Raw genomic sequence first — 22097 nt, forward strand, 5'->3', positions numbered from 1 at the left:
ACTAGTGTTTACCTAAGGGCCCCCAGCCTCACCCTAGTCAAGGGCCTGGAAATGTCTCAGCCAATAGGAATGATACAAAAATCTCTCTCAAACAGATATGCCAACTTACTAAGATTGTTATTCTATTGCAGGGACAATAAGGGTAAAGAAAAGCAGCACGAAGGAATTCTGTGGCACACTGAGGCCGGATTTTTTATCAGGGGAACGGCCAAGCATGATGACTAGCAACATGAGCTTGGCCATCAGGTAAGAGCCTCAGAGAACCCTGGTCCCCTATCATTTTCTGAGAACCATGGGGCAATAAAAATTTTACTTAAGCCAGAATATTTGCTTTCTTAGCTCCTATACTGACTAGTAGAATTTTCCTAACCAACATGAATTCATACACACTTCTCCCAGGAGCCTTAAGCTAAGCAAATATACCTCCCTTAAGATTCCTCAAATAATTTGTACCTATGATACCCGAAGGTTATGTACTCAGTTTCTTTCATGTCACCTTTCAGGCACTCTAGAAATGTGAATTGGGACGATATTTCAACTATTCCCAACTGGCTTTTCTATTATTAATCTATTCCCTATTTCCAACAAGCTGATGATGAGATTGCCTTTGTTTTGGAATCTGCAGCATAGGGTCCTTAAATCCTTCCTCCCCTCCCTTTTGCCCTGCAACTCTTTAGTACATTGAAAATTTGATTAACTACAGTGCTGGTTTGGAGGTGGAAGGTGATCTGTCTAGTTGAGTGTAAATAGAGCACTGATGTAAAAGTTCTATTACTCTGAACTTTATTGTGGATAACTGTAATATGTTTGCCGAGTTTCAGTTTAGTAGTTGTACTATACCGAGAAAACCCTTCATGATTGAGAAATGTGATTGCATTATCAGAAAAGCATAGTCATTATGCTCTGGCATTACATAATGTAAATTCAAATGCTGGTTCTAAGCTATGTGATCTTGGGAAAGTTGCTTTACTTCAAGATGTCTCAGTTTTGATATCTTAAATGAGTATAACAGTAATGAATACTCTGTGGGTTTTTTGTAATGATTGAATAAGATTAAGTATTTAAAGTACTTTTTCTGGATTCCTGGCTGAGAGTAAGTGCTCATTAAATGTTCCTTATTATTACAATTACTATATCCAGGAACGTGCACAAAATTGGACTGAATATGTATTAAGGGCAGAGCCTTCCAAAGATGTGGATTTTGAAATAAATCCTTGATCTTGTTTTTGCTATAATTCACCTCTTTCTTTTAGTACGTGAAAACTTATGCTGTTGTTTAATTAAGGATTCTGGATAGATGGGTTGCGGATCTGGTTAACAGAGGCTGACTGTACCTGTCCTAGAGGTGAGGGAGGCCTTGAAGGTCTGAGCCAGCACTTCATGTGTGCACTGAGGAATATAAAAGTCCTGGGAGTTATAGTTTCTGCCCTTCCTTGCCTTTCATTCCAGGATTCTATGAAACTACATCAGATAAATTATGAGAAAGGATTAAGATCTATTTAGAGGAAAAGTGCTATGGAATTTCGTGAATTTGTATTTTACCTCGCACTTAGCATCAACAACACAACTACAGACTAGCATTAGGACTTACAGATAAATTTTTTCTTTTAAAGAGGTTGGTAAATAAGTATTTATTGAATACCTGTATGTGCTATGGTAAGTACACACTGTAGACACTGTGCTCGATGCATTTGTAGATACGGAAATCATGCTTCAACTCCTATGCAATCTAGTTGGGTAAACAAGATGAATTCACATAAAATCAATCAGAGGCCAAATGAGGCAGCATTCCTTCAAGTGCTGCATTGATGATTCTAGCAGGAGGTCAAAGGAGGAAGACGTCAAGGAGGGCTGGATGGAAAGTGTCCTGTGAGCGATGGGATTTGGGGAGGTAGAAGAGAGTGGGAATCTCAACTCCTGTGCAGAATATGACATAGGCCAGGCCTGGGGAAAACATGGAGCCTTCCATGTACCAGCTAACCTGACGAGAGGTGAGAATTTATGGTAGTGTGCTGTGAGAAATAACATATCAAATTTCTTAAGAATACATTTTTGGCTATTGGTATTGTGCATGTGTGTATATGTGAGTGTACATTATATTTATGTTAATGCAAAGTTATTACAAGATCAAAATCATTCAACTTTGAAAACTGTTTTGATAATATAAAGGCAATATATGTGATAACACATGAAGTGCTCTAACCATGCTTTTGTTTTCATTTCTTCTTTGCCATGTCTTCTCTGTGATAATAGAGAATTGGCAATTCATGGATAATCAGAGCCACAAAAAATCCTTGAATGTAATTTTAGTTATTCAGTTTCACAGGCTCCCCACATTCTTTAACACAGCTTTAAAAACAAAATTATTTGACTTATTTGTATTTTTCCCATTGTCTTTAATTCCCCCATTGTCTATGATAAATAAGGAAATGGTCCAAAGCAGGCATCTAAAAGGAGAATCGATCCAGATGGCCTAGTTTATCCACAAACTGGGTCCATCAGCCTTATATCTAGCTGGATGATCCCTGAATATGCTTTAAAAACTCCTGAAAAATGTCAGAGAGAGTGATAGTTACCCATCTATGGGTTGGTGATAGTTACTCTTAAGATCATCTCTAAAGATGATGATTACTTAATTCACTTACACCTCTTAATTCAGAGTAAGATGTGTTTACATGGACTACAGAGACTTAAAAAGAACACAGCAATCAGGACCATACTGCTGATTAGACAATGGTATACCCTTAGATAGATAAGTGCCATTTGTGGGTGAATTTCTGCGATATTTCATCAATGGAGTTTGTTAGCTCAGTTGATTTAAATACAGTGTTAATGAGATCAACGACAGACCCTGCTCCCACTTAGCACTATAGAATACGGTGCCTTTTTTTTTCTTTTTTTTTCTGTGGGGCAAAAATAATTCCAACCAGCAAATTGGCAAACATATATCCTGGGTAATAACAACGAGTAATAAAATAGATTTGATGGCTTAATAGATACAGATAGGCACTATTGGAGAAAAAATATCAAATGCATAATATGTGCTATTTGTGATCCATTTTGATGTGTTAATAGTATTGCATCATATACCAAAAGCAGCCTAATGTTATTAATAGTTTTGCTAACAATGGGCTTGATGATTTTAAAGAAGTAATCTTCAGGCCACGAGTGGCTTTTCTGGTCAGCTCAGAAACTGCTATCTTCTATTCCTAGTACTTGAAGCAATATAGACAGTCCTAACTTATACAAAAGTTATAGTCCAATATTTCATTGCATCCCTGGTATCTTTTCTTTCCCATAAAATAAGCAATGTTATAAATAGCAGTTGAGTTCTGAGACTAACACACAAAAGTCTATTTAATAGATAGTAGTTGAATATGTATTTGTTAAGGAAGCAAACACTGGCTCTATTCACCTAAGTTCTGTGTCCTTAAATCAAGGAGTCATATTATATGAGAGAAGGTGAATATATCCTTTTGCTTTTCAGGTTGATAAAATTAGACCTATGCAACATTTTATGATAAATAAAAATACATCTTCACCACTCCTGGAACCCCTTTGTCTTTGCTTCCAGTTTCTTTATCTGATCACCCTACTTTGGGTGACCCGAGGAAAATTCTGCCCATTTTACATGTTCTACAATTATTTATTATTTTCTTCCTCTTCTCTATCAAAATTAACTGCTTCAATAAAACTAATTTTAATTAGATATTAACAAGAAAAGATTTAGATACAACTAATTCATATTATGGTGTGACTGATCAATAACACAATAACCACATTAGTCATTCAGTATTTTTATAATAAAAGTAGGTGTTTATAAACTCAAGTAGATATTGATATATATTTAATCTATGAAACAAGGAGCAGCAGACATTTCCAAGCAGTGTATGATACATCTGGGTCAGGAGAGAAAACCATTTCTAACAGAAAGGTTTGCCTTCTTTGGGCATATCAGCCCTTCCCTGTGGGTCTCTTTAATTCAACTCTAATAGACTATATTGAAATCTAAATACGTACTTTCCCACATAACTTCTCTTCCCACTATGTCCTTGTGAAACTTATAACCAAGATTATATTTATAACATCAGCTTCTTCATATACTCTATGTTCTTTTAGATATACCAGAGACCATGAATGTTATGTTTTTCTTTCTTTTCTAATGCTCAACCCAGCCTTTGCTCTTTCAAGGTCAAGTGGTCCACAAATATCAGCCATGAGATTGTCAATATAGCAGGCATGAGCCTTAGTTTACCATTCTCTTTATCCTTTAAGCTTTGGTTTCTTCATCTGCAAACTAGAGATAATATTTGAACCTAAATAATTGAAATGTTGAAAGGATCGTATGAGATAAAAGTTTGTAGTACCTAACACACAGTAAAAATTGAGCAAGTGAAAAAATGGTTCATGTTATTGTCATTCTGGTTCCCCACCCCACTCTGCCATCATTTTTCTGGCTCTTAAATGTCTCTGCTTTGCCACCAATTTCTTTTCACATTCAGAGGGAGAGGGTTTGAAGTTTAAGGCCTTTCAAAATTTCACTGTCTACTACCCCCACCCATAGACCATCAGCTCAATGGTGTGTATCAATAGGGTTTTCAGTGAATATCTATAATGCAATACCTCCCACTGGTTTAGTCACTTTGCCACGTCTAAGTCTGCCCATAGCTTGCCATTCCCTCTCTAAAACACTTTTTCATGGCAATTCCAGCTCCTTTCTTGGCTATTTCCCAGTGCTTTCCAGCATAACTAATCCCATGGCAGTCTTCAGTTTCTGAACAAATTACAATCCAGTCAGAAGGACTGCCAGGATATCCTCTTCCAGGCCAGACGCATGTTAGTGTAAGAGGTTTAAAGACCATAAGAACATGGAGAAATCCATCCAACTGGGATAAATTGTTTGTTTCTCTTCTGGCAGACCCACTCCTGGCCCTATATAATTTATGCCCAGGCATGACTCCTGAAACATCTGTCCTCATGACCTCTCACTTTTAGGTATTATGCCCCTTCCACCACACACACACACACACACACACACACACACACACACACACACTGTTCTCTTAAGAAATGAAGCAGGACCCTTCATCCATTTTTATTCTCAGTTCTGCACACCTCATTGAATTCTGTCCCTGAGGTGATCCAGACAAGAGAAAGACCATCTTTTAGCCTCAGTGATGTTTGAACTCCTACTGAGGACCAGCTTCCAGGGTCTTTCCAGAGGCAGAATAGTAGATATAAATCACCATACATGGTTCTTCTCTATTCATGCACATCTTGTCTGAACTTTCTACAGAAACTGATCATACAAGATCTGAATAGGTGTTTTTTTCCCCCGGTTCTTTCATATTCAGCTTTTAAAATGACTTTCCCTCTGGACAAGCATAGACTTTTCTATATAAGTAAAATATAGTCCATAACTAGGAAATCAAAAGCATGCCATTGGTATTGAGTTTAATAAGCATCTTAATCAAGTCTCAATACAAAGTCCAAAGTCCAAAGAAAACAATAATACAATATGCATTCATATATAGGTATATGTATGGGGTACAAGTATAGGTATGGGGTAGGGATAGAAACAGACTTACGCATACACTTATAGAAATGATATTTTTAAGCACAATGAGCCTGAGTTCCAAAGACAGATGAAAGAGTTAAGGTAGTGGGATAATAGGAAAGTAAGAATTTAGAAAAAAATGTCTAGGTACTTTCCTTTAGACCCTCTAAATACTTCTTTTCTAGTTCTTGTCTGTCTATAGGCAAAAATTTGATTTCTGAGAGGCAATGTGCCACAACTCTGGGAAAATACCACATATATAAGAATAATTCATCAATTATGTATAGTTGAATAAATGAGTTCTTTAGATTAACAAACTATTTTATTATTATTTGAAAATAAAAGACAAAAAAAAAAAAAAAAAACAACTTCAGGGTTCATAAAAGTGTCAGACTAGTACCGTAGAAAATTCAACATATATTTTTCCATTACTCTCATCGTCCTCTCCTTGTCTGTTTGACTAGATTAGGAGGCTGTAATAAAGGAGGGACAAAGTCCTTTTTAAAACCTCTTTGTGATTCTGTGGACAGGTCTTAAGAAAAATGAAGTCAAATTCTCCTAGGACTTGTGGTTATGGAAATTTCCATTGATTTAGCTGGGTGGTAAGATGAGGAAGCAGCCCTCATATCATGGGAATAAAAATTACAGTGTGACAACTGATCATTTACTGCGTATGTATATTTATTTGCATTAAGAAATTGGTTTTTGCATGTTTTCATTCTTACATATAATTTCCTAAAAGGCAGGGATGAGACCTTTTCTGTTTAGGGTCATATATAAAAGACCAACCTGACAAGACAAAGTGAAGACTGTGGCAAGCTTAGTCACTGTTTCTAAGTAAAACTCTATTCAAGGACTAAGGCTATGACTTACATAGTTTCTAGGGGGGGGGGGGGGGAATGTGAAGTAGACAGTTGTTACAGACTTTTCATTCTTATTCTTTGCCCTCTGTTTGACACCCCACCGTCACCCTTCTCAGGGGCTCACGATCCCCGGCTACTTACTGCCCCCATCAACATCTGTCTGAACCATTATTTGCAAAAACAGAATCTATAAAACAAATCGTACCAATCTCATAGGGCTGATAAAAAGATTAAGTGTGAGACTCTTGGCCAAGTTCCTAGCAGAGAGTACACTCTCAATAAATGTTAGTCATTATCATGACACAGAAGACAAGATTGTCTACGAAATAATTGAACCCATGGTTTGGAGACTCACCTCCAAAGCAGGTTTCTGCTAAAATTTTGCTAGCATTGTATATTTGTATTAACACAAACAGCACGAGTAGGAAAAAGAGGACTGGAGATAAATGTCATTTTAGTTGAAATCTGAGGGGATAGCAAGGCTGCAGCAGAACTCACCTTTAGTTATATGAGAGGTAGACCCAGTTCCTGTCTCCCCATGAAGCAATGTGGTCTTTTCCTGGTAGGAGTGCTTTCTATTATTAGCTCTTTCTCTAAGGACTTGAGAGTATAAGAATTCCCAGCCTATGTTAGACAGATGTTTTGTTCCCAAGGACCACACTGACTTTGATAGTGAAAGTCAAGAACAAGACCAGAATTGTTCTGAACTCAACATCAAATATCAGGGATGTTTACTCAATATATTCTTGACTTTTGTGCAATTATCTATAACTTTTCATCCAGACTTGCCAAGAACAAGTTACTTTTTGAGTCTCTAACAGTCCCCTAAATCACTGGGAAATCTGTCTTGCCAAGAGAAGAGTAAGAAAAGGCACCTTTAACAAACTCCTCTCCTCCCCACTCCAGACCCTGCTTCCCTTTTCCTCCCTATGTCCTGTCCTATTCTACAGGCCAGGTCAATGAAGGCAAACACAAGGCAGGCAAAACTTCAGGGTTTCTGGGTAGCTTTACACCTTAGCAGCTGTCTTCAGCACATACGCAGCTATCAGGACAATAAAATATTGCTCATTGCTTCTACCCCACAACCAATTAGGTCAGCTGTAAATATTGGAATTGCTTGGTAAACATGCTGGAAGATTGTGCTGACTTGTTAATATAAGTGAAAATGTAATTAGATTTATAACACTTTTTTTTTCCCAACCATAATTTACAACAACAACAGAAGAAAAAAAAATTCTCTTGCAACCTGCTGAAATATCATTATTAAAATGCACATGAAAAGTCAATTATGCCAGAGGGAGGCATTTAAGAGAAGTGAGTTTCCATACCCTGGGATTACACCGTGGGGATTACATATTTCTTATTTATTTATTTTTTTTCCTGAGATCTTTGCTGCTGCCAAATGAAAAGGAACAGATATTTTACTTATTTCACTCTGAAATATTGCTACGGATAGTGCTAAAAAGTAAACTAAATAAACCTGGCTGCCTGGAAACCTGCACTGCTCTCCTCAAAGCCCCGGGAACAGCTGAGTCGTCACCATTCTTTTTTATTTACAAGCCTGTTCTCTCTTTAAGCAAGAGTGAGAGTCCTTAAAACAAGTGGAAACTCGATCGTTTTTCTAAATGTAACTCTGTTTTACACTCAGAATGAGTAGGTTATTAAGTATAATTCTACCCTTATGGAAAGACTAGAAATAACCTCTTATTTTCATTTTGTTAAAATGTGGAGTTGCCTCTATTCCCAGGGTCATACTGGGAGTACAACTCTCTCCTCAGACAGGATGGCACAGGTGCCACCACTTGCTCTGCCTGGGCCAGGAGACGCTTGGCATCCACGTGCTGGGCTGGGCTTCCTCGGCTGCAGGGGCCTTTGTGTCAGGCGAGGCTCCCTCCATGTCTCTTTCAGAGACTCGGATTTTAATCCCAGTTCCAATTGTAACCCACACAGTTTGCTGCCCCTCTGCTTTCTGGTTTCCTGATAATGAAATGTAGCTATTATTATATCTTACCTGCATTGAAGAAGGTACCAGTGGGGAAAAGCTAGTTTAAAAAATATCGTAAAGCAATTTATAAGTGTAGAGAAGCTGCTAATTTCACTCTCAAACTTCTCCTAAAATGTTCAGTTTCGATAATGGAATAAATTTTTAATACATATTTTTTAGAATCGCTAGTGCATATATTGTGGATAAATGACTCTTTGGGGAGAGATTCTGGTGTTGCTATATAAAAACCAATCAATAAAATAAATCACATACCTGTGCATATGTATGTATATGATTTACTTTATACAATTATACTTTATACACCTCTATAATACATACTCTACAGGTACACCTATTTACAGGGAAGTCCAGAAGAGCCTGAAACGGGGATTGGCAAATTTACAGACTTTGATTCAAAGTAGCGTCATAATCCATTGGTGTGGCTTAGTAATTGAGAACAATGCAAATGGTCTTCCAACATAAAAATGTTCACAGTTTCTCTTTATTGATTGATGTAATCCTTATGATTAATACCTTTGTATTTACATTTTATTACAAGTCAGGAGCATGTTAATATTCCTAGTTCTTAAAATAATATTCTATGAAAATAATTTTCATACTGATTAACTTAGATTTGCTTCAACTGAAATATTCTGTTTGATTTTACAGTCAGCCAAGCCTGGCTTTTACACTGTTTGGGGGTAAATCTGAATATTCTCAGACCTTTCTAAATATCCCTGGTGTCAGCTTTTGCCCATAGCGTAGGTATTCAGCTGCCAGAACCGTAGGTAATATGTTTCCTTTTTTTCTCACTTGAATTCTCCTTTGAGAAACCCCTTTTGTGGATCAGCCTCAGAAACCAGTTTTAAGAGATTTAGAAATGGCTCAGAGGGAAAAGACAACTGGGAAGGATTTGTAGGGCCAGGTCAAATATCTACTTGGCTCAGCTTTCCAGGAACAGTTCTCAGCACCCACACCCCACCCAAGCTAATTGATTTTCATCTGCATCCCTTAAGCTAACCGCTAACCGCTAACCGGGGAACAAGTTCTGAGGTGGGGAGGGGGTGGGAATCAATGAACCCAGTGGCATAAGATTCTGACCTTTCTATATGGAGTCTATCTTTTTTTTCCCCCAGCTAATTTAGGGGAAAAGGGTGAACATATTAAAGTGTAAAACAGGCAGAAACCATCCTAGGTGAGATTAAATTCATCTCTTTTCTAAGTTAAAGGCTTATGTCAGATGACTCTAAATCTTAAGGGATATTTGGGACCAGGACAAACACAGGAAAAATATGTTTTTACAATATGTATAAGCAGATGATCTCTAAAAATCCTGATTATATTCCTTCTTCTAGAAGGTCTTTCAAAGTTTACCTTCCTACCAAGGATCTTTTTTCTTTCTTGGAGGGAAAAGAATTAAAGGTAAATTGTTCTGAATGAAACACTCTTTTACCAGATATTCTCATCTCTACTTCCAGATCTGTGGAACAACCTCAGACTCTCTTTTTCCCTCCACTCACTTCTTTACTCTCCTTCATTTTACTGTTTCAGCCACTGAATCTTGTCATAGTATTTTTCCAGGTGTATTTTCCCAAGCCAAGAAATAACAGAAGAGAAGAGGTATGACACAATAATTCCCAGGAGTATGGGTGTGTGTATGTAGGCAAGGATATAAAAATTTCAGGGGACAGAAGCCTTCTTCAAACCGTATCCTGACCCATGATCTAATACCATCCCCTGGCTGGCTTATTTTCACACTAAGAATCACAGTGTACAAGGCTAGATGTTAATGACAGAAGCAGTAAAGTTGAGAGGAAGTGAGGAGAAAGGGAAAAGTACAAAAAATAACCAGATTCTGGAACAATTTCGCTATACTAAATTAGAGAATAAAATTAAAAATTGAAACTTTCCCCAAGTACCTGATTTCTGCCTCTGTTAGCTGCACTCAGAAACATGCTCTCAGGTAGGCAAAAACTAGCAATAAAACAAACAGTGAAGCTAACTGGGTGTCAATAGCTAACACCTGGACTAGCAGTCTGGTTAAGGGATAAGAGAAGCAAGTGAGGAAACTATGATATAGATTTTTCTGCTAAAATTCAATGTATTCTCCTGTTTTCTCTGTTTTAGCCCTAAAAATATCTGGAATTTCTCTACCCTTTCCATTTCCACTTCCAATCCCAATCCAAGCTACCATCTTCTCTTTCTAGACCACTTTTGAAATGGCTTTTGACCTGGTCTCCCCACGTCTCTTCTTGTCCCTTATTATCTATTTCTATATTATACTTAGAATGATGTATCAACAGTGAAATTTTGACAGTATTGCTACCCTTCAATGTTTTTTCAGTGCCGTTAGGAATGAAGTCAAAATTCTTAACACAGCCCTTGATCATGTGCGTCCTGCCCCTCACAAAAGTCCTCTGAACTCAAGTACTACTATATTTTCTCACTTCTCCAAATATTTCCTGCCTTGGGCCTATGCATAAACCTAGAATGTCTTTCCCTTCTCTTCTTTATTTAGTAAACTCTTACTGTGTTCCAAGGGTGCTCCAAAACTCAACTCAAAATGCCCTGGATTACGGAGATACAAAGGACTTTGTATTTGATTAACATCCAAAAGAAGTCCAACTTCTCATAATAAGGAATGAACTCCTTTCAAACAAAAATATTTCTCTTATGTGGTGGTGTTTTATAAAGCTGATTTAGCAATGAAATAGAAATATTTTAATTAATGTCCAATAACTTGCAAGTAGCAGAAACCCTTTTAAAATTAATAAGAGCAAAGGGGTGGAAGATGAGGGTAAGGGGGATCAAATATATGGTGATGGAAGGAGAACTGACTCTGGGTGGTGAACACACAATGGGATTTATAGATGATGTAATACAGAATTGTACACCTGAAATCTATGTAATTTTACTAACAATTGTCACCCCAATAAATTTTAAAAATACGTTAAAAAAATAGATAAGAAACTTTCTAATAAGGAATCATGGAACAGAAAATGTATAAGGGAGAACGTGTTGTATGTCTTCTGGTGAGGCTGGAGCCAGGAAGTGGAAATCTGTGTGCCCTGAGGCAGCTGCACTGTGCCATTGGGTCAGGGGGGCTGTCGCATCGGACTCATCCCATGCACAAAGACTTCCTGTAGCTCTCTGTTCTGTGGAATCTGGCTACTCCTGTCCTACAGCAACATCTCAGCTCCAACTACTGTGACTGGATCAACTCCAAACCCAGTGACTAGATTCCCAGTATCCCAGTTTCCCATTGCAAGAGGAGAGTGTCTGATTGGCTCAGCTCAGTCAGGTTCCTGACTTGTTCAATCACATCCAGGAAGTGGAGTCATCAGGAACAAGCTTGGCCATTATGTGGTGGCTGAGGCAGTTCTCAAAGAAGTGCAGGTGGTGGGCTTGGTAGATACCCCAAAGGATCTATTCCAAATAAACACAAGAACCATAATCGTAATACATAAATACACTTAAACAATATCATGTCAAACTATATATATATATATATCATGCCCCTACGGGGTACACAGTAGTATAGTGAACACTTGTAGTGCCCATGAAATAATAAATTGATCCTCAAGGAGCGTGTGTGTGATGTACAAGAAAAACCTAAGGCATCAATTAATTGTAGAATATATTGAATAAATCAAGGTACTGCATATTTTCATCTAATATTTGGTAACTGTCTTTGACGCGTATTGTGCTTTCATGGATTCATTAATTAGAAAGTTCCTTTGAGGGATGAGTCAGGTATTGTGTTAGAGATCAGAAAATTAGTGAGATTAATAAGGAAGCCTTCCTGAAGGAGACAGATCTTGAGCTGCATTTGAAATGCCAAATGCTTTAACAGCTGGCATACTGTGATCTGCATGAACAACAAATAATTAATACAAAGCAAAGTAAACCTGATTGAAGGAAAATGCAGGTTGGCTTTCCCTACGTGAAATTTACCTGGCAACTGGTAAACCATCAGGACTTCCCTCAAGTCACTTTCTCAGGTATTTTTGCAGGCCTGTCTAGAGTGGGCACTGTAAAGATTGGTTTATGGCTCAGATATTTGTTACATTTTAATAAGGCTTGGAAACTTAGATGTTATTCGCTGTAGCTGCCAATCAAGTACCTGTGTGAAAGCAAGACAAACATAACAATAAATGCTAAGCACTCCAGTGTTCAGCGATGCTGGCAAGATGCACTGCAGGCTTTATGAATGTGTGAGAGTGAATATACAGAAGCTTGGGAAAAGGTCACTGGTATTTTTAGAGCAATAAATCAAGTATGGAAAGATTTGCATTTTGGCAGTATAACATACAGGGCTGGATTAGAGGAAGAGAATACTTTGAAGTAATATTTCTCTGCTGACTTGTTTTATTAGCTTCCTTTAAACATGTTACATTATTGCTTATAGAATTTCATTTACTCGGATTGGCAGCTTGATAAATACGTCTATTGGCGATGATTTGGATTGCTCTGGGCATTAATATTATTAAAACCTGTCACAAGGAAATGTCTGAAAGATGACTTACTGTAAAGATTACAGCATGAAATAAATCATCCTGTGGTATTTGTTACCATTTATGGCCTCTTGGAGCTGAGTCAATCCCTTTTTATGTTGCATTATTTTTCAAGTTTTTATAGCCTTACATTATATATTGCTGTCAGGAATGAACAGATGGGGTGTCGAACATGAGCTTTCTGAATAATTCCCACCCTCCAGTTATTTGTATGAAGGACAAGTGTAAAACTGTGCGTTCTTGAGTGAAAAGGAGAGAGAAAGAGGTGGAGAAGCTGCTGTTGAGGAAAAGGGATCCCTTTTGTCAGATTGTTTAGGCCAATTCTACCAGCTGGTTGGAATCCCTGACTGGCATTCACCCTGTTTGGGTTTCAAGCAAGAGCTGAGGTAGCTGTATTTGGCTCCAGTGAGCCAACAAATGCCATTTTCAAATGCATTTTCTCAGAGTGCCTCTTGCTGAGACACTTCTGCGTTTGGAGGTGAAAGTGTCATTCTCTCTTCCTAAAAAGCTGAGAAATTTGAAGAAAAAAAACCCCACAAAAACAGTAGAACAAGAAGAAAGACATATTGAAAAGATTTAATATTCTTTGAGTGAGTGACGAATGTGGGACCATTCTGTGGGGGTGCACAAAGGATTCTGTGCAATCTGAATTGTACAGCAATCTGAATTGTTTAGAATCAACATAAAAGGAGTAAAAGGAGCCCCATGGAGATTTCGCAGCCCCTCATGGAGGAGGCAAGAACAGAGGTCTTCAAGGCCTGTACACATTGAAGCCAGGTGTGCCCTTAGGATCTTTAGCTGTTCTCCCCTTTCTCTGAATGGGGCCAGTCAGCTGCTTAATTGTCCCACAAGCCCCTCTGCAAAGTCCTAAGGCTCTGCCACCATTGAAGGAGAAAATGAATCCATGCAAAAGGCAGCCAGCTTTTTAAGAGGACAGGGGAAGTCTATGTGAATTTTCCTCACTTACCTTCCCTACCCACCACTACATCCATTCTGAGCAGTTCTATAAAGTACCAGCACATAATAGGCGCAGAGTCTGGGTGACTGGCATCCAAAGTCATTGCTGTCCATCTTGGGACTTTGAGTGAGTTGCTTAATTTTGTTTGCATTGTCATAAATTATAGATAAGAATATTTTTTTCTGCTTACCTCATGGTGTTGCTGTGAAATGTCAAATCATACAACACATACACACACACACACACACACACACACACACACACACACACACTCTGAAATTTACCGGCTCCTGCATCCGTCAAAGGTAGGTATTTGAATTACTGTGTTGCAACCAGACTCTTGCCTTCTCTCCTATAAAGGCTACATTTTTTTGAGTTTATCACTGTCTTTTACTCATCTCATCCCCAGGTCCCTTAATGACAAGCCCTTCCTCCAACATCTCTTAAAGTTGTTGTCTTACTAGGAGTGATTTGTAGACAAATACTCTGAGCTTCGCAGCCCCTTCGCAAGACCAGACCCATTTTCACACACTGTACTTCTGACTCTCTTGTTCTCTATCTCTTCTTCTTTGTCATTTTCCCAAGGGACTTACATATTAGTTTCTGTTTGTTTATTTGTCATATTTGCAGGAGGATGCCATCTATACACCCCTATAAATATTTCCATTCACCAGTGTGACCAGAAAGACACAGGGCTGAGGAGGACGGCTTCATTCTAAGCAAAGTTCACAGCTTCTGTGTCTTTCATTTGAGATCTCACGCTCTAGCAGCACAGAAAGTTTTCTGTCCTCAACCCAGGGAAACAGTACCAAAGTGTAAATTTTAGATAGTTGATGAATTGATAAAGGCAGTCAATAAGTTATGCAGAGTTGAATTTCTGTATCACTCTAAGAAATGCCTCCCTCTACCCCTCTTTCTCTCTCTTCTCCATTGACTCCCACAAAAGAACGTTTATCTAAATCCCATCTCCAGCCAAACCAAATTGGCAATGTTGAGCTTCCATAGTCCAACTTATACATAAATTTGTATATCTTGCATCTTGCATCCATCTATAAAGTATGCAGTTCCCTTTTTTTCTTTCTTCTCTCTTCCTTCCCTTTTTCTATTCCTCCCTTCTTTTCTTCCTTCCTTATCATTTAAATGTTATTTACTTCTGCTTCCTCAGAGATGTACTGATTGAATCATCAAAATTCTTAGCCTCTTTTGAATGAGCACGGAGATGTCTCTCTGTGTTTCCATATACAGTAGCTCTCTTGTCTTAGATGAGACTATGATTTGCCAAGTTAAACAGTCAATGAACTACCGTTTCTGTACTCTGGAAACTTGTTGTGGACTTTACTTCGATGGTCTCTCACCCAGTCCTGTGCTGAGAAAACTCTGATGCTCACCAATTTCCCCATCATTCTGTGGCCTTCCCTGCAAAGAGAAGTGTAGCACTAAGCTTAGAGTCTGGCTCTCTTATTCATTGGCAGCTCGATAATTTCTCTGGCTAAATCCTCTATCTGTAAAATTAGACAGGAAATGAGATAGGATCATCTAAAGTTCCTTCAAGATTTCAATTATCACTTGCTCTTGCCAGCTGCCATAGCTTAAAACATCCTCAGAGTAACTGATTTCTCTTTGTGGTGGTTTGCCTTTTCTGGAGAGAAAGGATTCCCCTGATGATAATTACCAATCTCTTTCTTTGACCAATGCCAAGATAATGCTTCATGCAGAATTTACAAATCCTTCTCCATGTTTTAGCTTTCATTTAAAAAGTTATCATAAATTCATTGAAGCCATTAGCCCATTCATTAAACTATCTTAAAGGTGTGTGTGTGTGTGTGGTGTATTGTGTTGGATATGGGTTCAGGAAGAGATGCAATATGACACAGAGTGACCTAACATAATAAAGTTTCATAGTAATATCTAATTACTGCTACTCACCTCTTTATTATTAATTCCACAATTCCAGCACATAAAATAACTTAATCATTTCAAAATTTGCATGACTAATGGAGCGAGTTCTGATAGAATAAGGATAAGTTTCATAATTAGGTTTTGCAGGGAACTTGTGCAAACCAGTCCATTTATAATTTGGTCAGCTCCTGCTTTTTAATGAGGACACTGAGAGTGACTGAAGCCTCTGGCAGCATTCACTTTATATTTTAATTACCCACAGTAATTCTGACAATTACACACATGTCATAAATCACATCATAATGACCCATGAAGAAAGTATATTTAATTACTGAAGGGGGAGTTCTCAGATTAAACAGGTAGATGGGATATGCTGAGATGTGAACCACATTTGAAACTGAGCTGCCGGATTTTGTGACATGAAAGAACCAGCCTCTGTGACTTGCATTATAGAGAATAAGGGAAGCCATTGCCAAATTTCCAGTTTTAGATCCAACACGTAAAAAGTTTTGAAGTCATCACTCCTGTCCCTACAACAAGAAAGACCTGAATAAACTGAAAATTAAAGAGTTTTCTTCACCCATCAGGGAACTGAGGTTGCAGGGCAAACCATCACCCTGAAATCTGGAGAGTCACAGCCAAGGTACACTACCTGGGAAAGGAGCCACTGGAGTCCTAAACTTATAGGAACACTCAAATGGTAATTTTGCTGAATTACTACAGGTTGAGTGTGGACTTGGTGCAGAATTAGAAATTTCTGGGGGCTACAAGCTTAGAGGGACCTCCATACTTTTGGTTACTGTATCTCCAGGAATTCTACCCAGTTCTCACAGTGGAGAGCCAAGAAAAATTCCCTCAGTAACTTGCAGAGGAAGAGGAAGAGTAACTATAGTGAAATACACCCAGGGGCTTCTCCATAACAAAGGCCTACTCTCCAGGTAAAAAGATTTTACCAGTGCCTTAGGTAAAGGAATGGCATTTCTCCCACTCTAGCCTTTTCTATCCTTACTGTCTCACCTGAGGAAAGCGTGATGGAGCTAAGATACACTTGTGAAGATCACAAGCCTAAGATACAGGCCCCACTGAAAAACTGAGATTTAATCATAAAATTACATAATCTTCTTCTCTCCTACACTTTACCTCCATACTAACAGGGCTCCAGTATAACAACAGTGATTATAGTTGAAAGAGCCTCAAGGTATAGACTATTCAAGAAAGAGTTCTTAAAGAATCCCAAAGACAATAAAGGAGACAAAATTAAGGACACTAGAGCAATTTGAAACCTGTGGAAGCTACAGCGATAGCAAACATTAAACACAGTGCAACTGCTAGCCAAATTAACATAAAACCTCACATTAGAGATCTATTTACCTTAGTCCTTGTTATCTAATACATCATTTCTCATCGTAAAAAAATTACAAAGCATGCTAGAAGGTGGGGAAAAAACACTGTCTGAAGATAAATAGCAAGTATTAGAATAAGACTCAGATACGACATCATTTATCAGACAGGGAATTTAAAATGAGTGTGTTTAATAAGTTAAGGGCTCTAATGAAAAAGGTAGACAACGTGGAAAAACAAATGGGTAATGTAAGCAGAGAGATGAAAACTCTAAAAAAAAAAAATCAGAAAGAAATGCTAGAAATGAAAAATACTGTAACAAAATCAAAATGCCTTGATAGGTCACCAGTAGACTGGATAGAGTGAAAGAGAGAATAAGTGAGCTTGAAGTTATGTCAGCAGAAATTTCCCAAAATGATATGGAAGAGTAAAAAAAAAGATAAGACAAAATATACTGAAGAAATATGGGATACTTTCAAAATGTGTAACATATGCACAATTGGTATATGAGGAGAAGAGAGAGAATGGAACAGAAAAAATATTTGAAGTAATATTGCCTGAAAATTTTCCAAAATTAATGACAGCAAATCACAGATTCAGAAAGCTCAGAGAATACCAAGAATGATAAATACGCAAATAATTACAACTATGCATATAATATTCAAACTGCTAAAAATAATAGAGAGAGAGGGAGAGAGAGAGAGAGAGAAAATTGTGGAAGGAGCTGGGGAGGGTGGGGACACCCTACCTATGAAGGAACAAGGATAACAATTGCAGTGGTGTTTTTTTTTATCAGAAACCATGATAAAGCATAGAACTGTGTGAGAGACCATCAAAGTAAAGTGAAATATTTACATTACTGAAAGAAAAAAACACCAACCTAAAATTTTATATGCAGTAAAATTTTCCTTCAAAAGACTTCTCAATTAAACAAAAACTCAGGGAATTTATTACCATCAGACCTCCCCTCCAAGAAATATGAAAAAGGAGGTATGATAGCCTTCTCAGGAACAAACAAAATGATATAGCTTAGAAATTCAGATCTACATAAAAAAAGTGCGTTAGAGAAGGAATAAATGAAGGTAAAATAATGACTTTTACTTTTCTTAATCTAAAATATAACTGTTTAATAATAAAATTGTATTAGGTAATTATAGTATATAGGCACATGAAACTAATAACAGCAATGTTATAAGAGATGGGAGGTAGGAACCGGGAAGTCTTTCTTATAGGTTACCAACACTAAACATGAAGCAGCATAATGTTACTTGAAGGTGGGCTTAGATTAGTTAAAAATGTAGTTTCAAATTTAAAGTCAACTTTTAATTTATACACAGAAAAAAGTAGAAGTAATATGCTGAGAAGATAAAATGGAATCATATAAAATGCTTAATTAAAACCAGAAAAGGCAGGAAAAAAAAGGATGGTGAAGAGCAAATACAACAAATAGCAAACTGTGACAAACATGATAAACAATTGAACTGCATCAGTAATCAGTTTTAATAAGAATGCTGTAAATAAAACAATTAAAAGACAGATATTGTCAGAGTGAATAAAGAAACAGAACCCAACTATATGCCATCTATACAAACCCATTTTAAATGTAAATATTTTGATAAATTAAAATGAAAAGATGGAGAAAAATAAACCATGCTAACACTAATTAAAAAGAAAGCTTGAGTAACCATATTAATTTTAGTCATGGATAAAGAGACACATAATTATAAAGTTCAATTCTTCAAGAAGATATAACAGTCATAAATGTGTATGTATCTAAAAACAGAACATCAAAACACATTGAGCAGTGATTATTAGAACTGAAAGGGTAAATAGACAAATCCTTAATGTTGGAGATTTCATGACCCCTTATGCAGTAATTGATAAAGTTAGCAGTTAATCAGTAAGGATACAGTTTATCTGAACATTATCAATCAATTTGATTTAATTGATATTTGTAGAATACTCCAGCAATAGCAAAATGCACATTCTTAAGTGCACAAAATAGACTACATTCTGGGCCAGAGAATATACATTAAAATATATGAAAGAATTGAAATCATACAAAGTATGTTTTCAGAACACAATGTAATTAAATTAGAAATCAATAGCAAAAAGGAAGCTGGAAAATCCCCCAAATATGTGGAAACAAGCAACTTCTAAATAACATGTCAAAGAAGAAGTCTAAAGAGAAATTTTAAAATGTTTTAAACTAAAGAAAAATGAAAATACAGAATATCAAAATTAGTGGAATGAAACAAAAGCAATACCTAAAAGGAAATAAATACATATATTAGAAAAGAGGAGAGAAACGAGAGAAAGAAAAAAATTTAAGCCTAAAACACGCAGAAGAAGAGTAATAAAACTGAAGGATAAATCCATTAAAGTGAAAACAGGAAAACAAACGAGAAAAATCAACAAAAGGTAGTTTTCGAAAATATCAATGAAATGTATAAACTTACCCAGACTAAACAAAACAGGGGACATAACTACTGACCCCACAGATATTAAAAGAATCATTCAGAATTCTATGACCTCTATGCATATAACTTGGTAATTCATATGATATGGAACAATTCCTTGAAAGACACAAAGTACCAAACTCACACAAAGAAAAATAACTGATTTGAATAGACCTGTATTTATTAAATAAATTGATTCAGTAATTAATAAACTCCCCTGCCTTCTGTGAAAAGCACCAAGCCCAGAAGTTTTCACTGGTAAATTCTACCAAACATTTAAGAAATTATATCAACTCTCCACCCTCTTTTTCAAAAAATTGAAGCAGAGTGTATACTTCCTAACTCAAGGCCAGCATCATTCTAATACCAAAACCAGATATAGATATAAGAAAGGAAAACTATAGGCCAGTATCTCACAGGAGCATAATGCAAAAAATCCTCAACAAAATAAAGGCAATTCAATGTGACAATGTATAAAAACAATTACACCCTACAGTTATGTAGAATTTATTCCAGCTATGCAAAACAAATTGATCCAACATTGAAAATCAAGGTAATTAACTACATCAACAGACTAAAGTAGAAAAATCACATGATCACTTCAATCAATACAAAAAAGGCATTTGACAAAATACAACACTCATTCATGATTTAAAAAAAAAAAAAAAAAAAACCTAGGAAAAGAGAGGAACTTAGACCTACAGGTAACATCAGACTTAACAGTCAGAAACTGAATGTTTTCCCATTAAGATCAGGAACAAGGCAAGGATACACCCTCTCATCACTCCTATTTAACCACATACTCGATGTACTAGCAAGTGAAATAAGCCAAGAAAAGGAAAATAAAAGTTATATAGATTGGAAAGCAAGAAATAAAATTACCTTTCTTCACAGATGACATGATTATCTATAAAAACCCCAAAGTTTCCACAAAATATACCTGAAGCTAACTGACGATATAGCAAAGTCAGAGGTTGCTATGAAAAAGTCAATCGTTTTCCTATATACCAGCCACAAACAACTGGCATTTGAAACTTTAAAAATACCATTTACAATAGCACCCAAAAAATTACATGTAAATTTCACAAACTATGTATAGGGTCTATATACAAAAATGCCCTCTTATGAAAGAAATTAAATTAAATATCAAAATAAATGCAGAAGTAGTCCATGTTCATAGACTCAATATTTTAACAATTGACATCTTAACGATGTCGATTCTTCCCAATTTGATCTATGATCTGTAGATGTAACATACCCCAATCAAAATTCCAGTAAGCTATTTTGTAGATAGTGACAAACTGATTTTGTTTATTTGAAAAAGTAAAAGATCTAGAAGAGCCAGCACAATACTGAGGAAGAACAAAGTTGGAGAACTCATATCCCACAATTGCAAGACTGACTAGAAAGCTACGTTAATCATGACATCATGGTATTGGTAAAAGAATAGGCACATCAGTCAAAAGAACACATAACAAAGCTCAAAAATAGGACCACACAAATATGGTTAATTGATGTTTGACAAAGGAGCAAAGCCAGTTCAATGGAAAAAGGATAATCTTACGACAAATGGCAATGGAATCACTGATGTCCATATGTGAAAACCAAAACAAAAAAAATCTACATGTAGACATTATACCTTTAAGAAAAATTGACTGAAAATAGATATGTCTAAATGAATGCAAAACTGTAAACTGCTAGAAGAAAGCACAGGAGAATATCTAGGTTAATTTGGGTTTGTGGATGAGTTTTTACATAAAAGTCCAAAAGTATAATCCAGGAAAGAAAATATTGTAATATCGGTAAGTTGGACTTGATATTTGCATCTCACTGTAATCACCATGCACCTACAAATAGATATGAATTTCCCTAAAATCATGGAGGGTGAAAGCGATAAGAAAGTTGAATTTTATTTTTGAGTGTGAATTTCTTAGTAAGAGAGATGGTCTGGGCTTATAATTATAACTGTCTTAAACAAATAACGTGGCAACACAACTGGCCAAGTTTAGAGATTCAATCAATGGCTCGAATCAGTTACTCAATCTCCAAACAGTAAGCCAGCAAATATTTATCAGAAATACAATGGACATCTCCAGTAATTTCAATGTGCCAGACATTGTGCTAAATCCTAGATCACACAGGTGATCTCTGTTCTCGTGTAACTCAATTAAACATATAGACATTCTCTATAAGCCTTAGAGAGGATGTTTCAGTAGTCCCTCATCATCTATAAATCTCAATGTCATATGAGATACTCATAATAATTACAAGATATTGTCAACTTCAGTGAGTCAGACTCTTGGAATGAATCATTCTGGGCAGCTTTACCTAAAACTTTTCTAAGCATCACTATTGTTTACCTACTTTTAGATGGAAATAATCCCAGAAACATAGTAGGTAATTTTCTGATTCTTTATGGAAGAATGTATTGACTATAATTTAACTTCTAGATTATTCAGTTGTCATTATGAATGTCAGTAATTATGTGTGTTCATGAATGTCAGTAATTATATGTGTTATAA

General features: G+C 36.6%; 1 protein-coding gene across 1 annotated transcript in view; it reads left to right on the forward strand.

Annotated features, from left to right (window-relative positions):
• The window catches only part of KCNU1 (potassium calcium-activated channel subfamily U member 1), a 119587-nt gene that overhangs the window by 55352 nt on the left and 42138 nt on the right, over positions 1–22097 (forward strand). Inside the window, exon 19 of the mRNA XM_074331502.2 lies at positions 132–246. Within this exon, the coding sequence (XP_074187603.2) occupies positions 132–246 (115 nt within the window). The remainder of the gene's footprint in view (positions 1–131; positions 247–22097) is intronic.

This window comes from Rhinolophus sinicus, chromosome 16 (assembly GCF_057876585.1).
Source record: "Rhinolophus sinicus isolate RSI-liver-muscle chromosome 16, RSI-T2T, whole genome shotgun sequence".
In the NCBI taxonomy this organism is placed as follows: domain Eukaryota; kingdom Metazoa; phylum Chordata; class Mammalia; order Chiroptera; family Rhinolophidae; genus Rhinolophus; species Rhinolophus sinicus.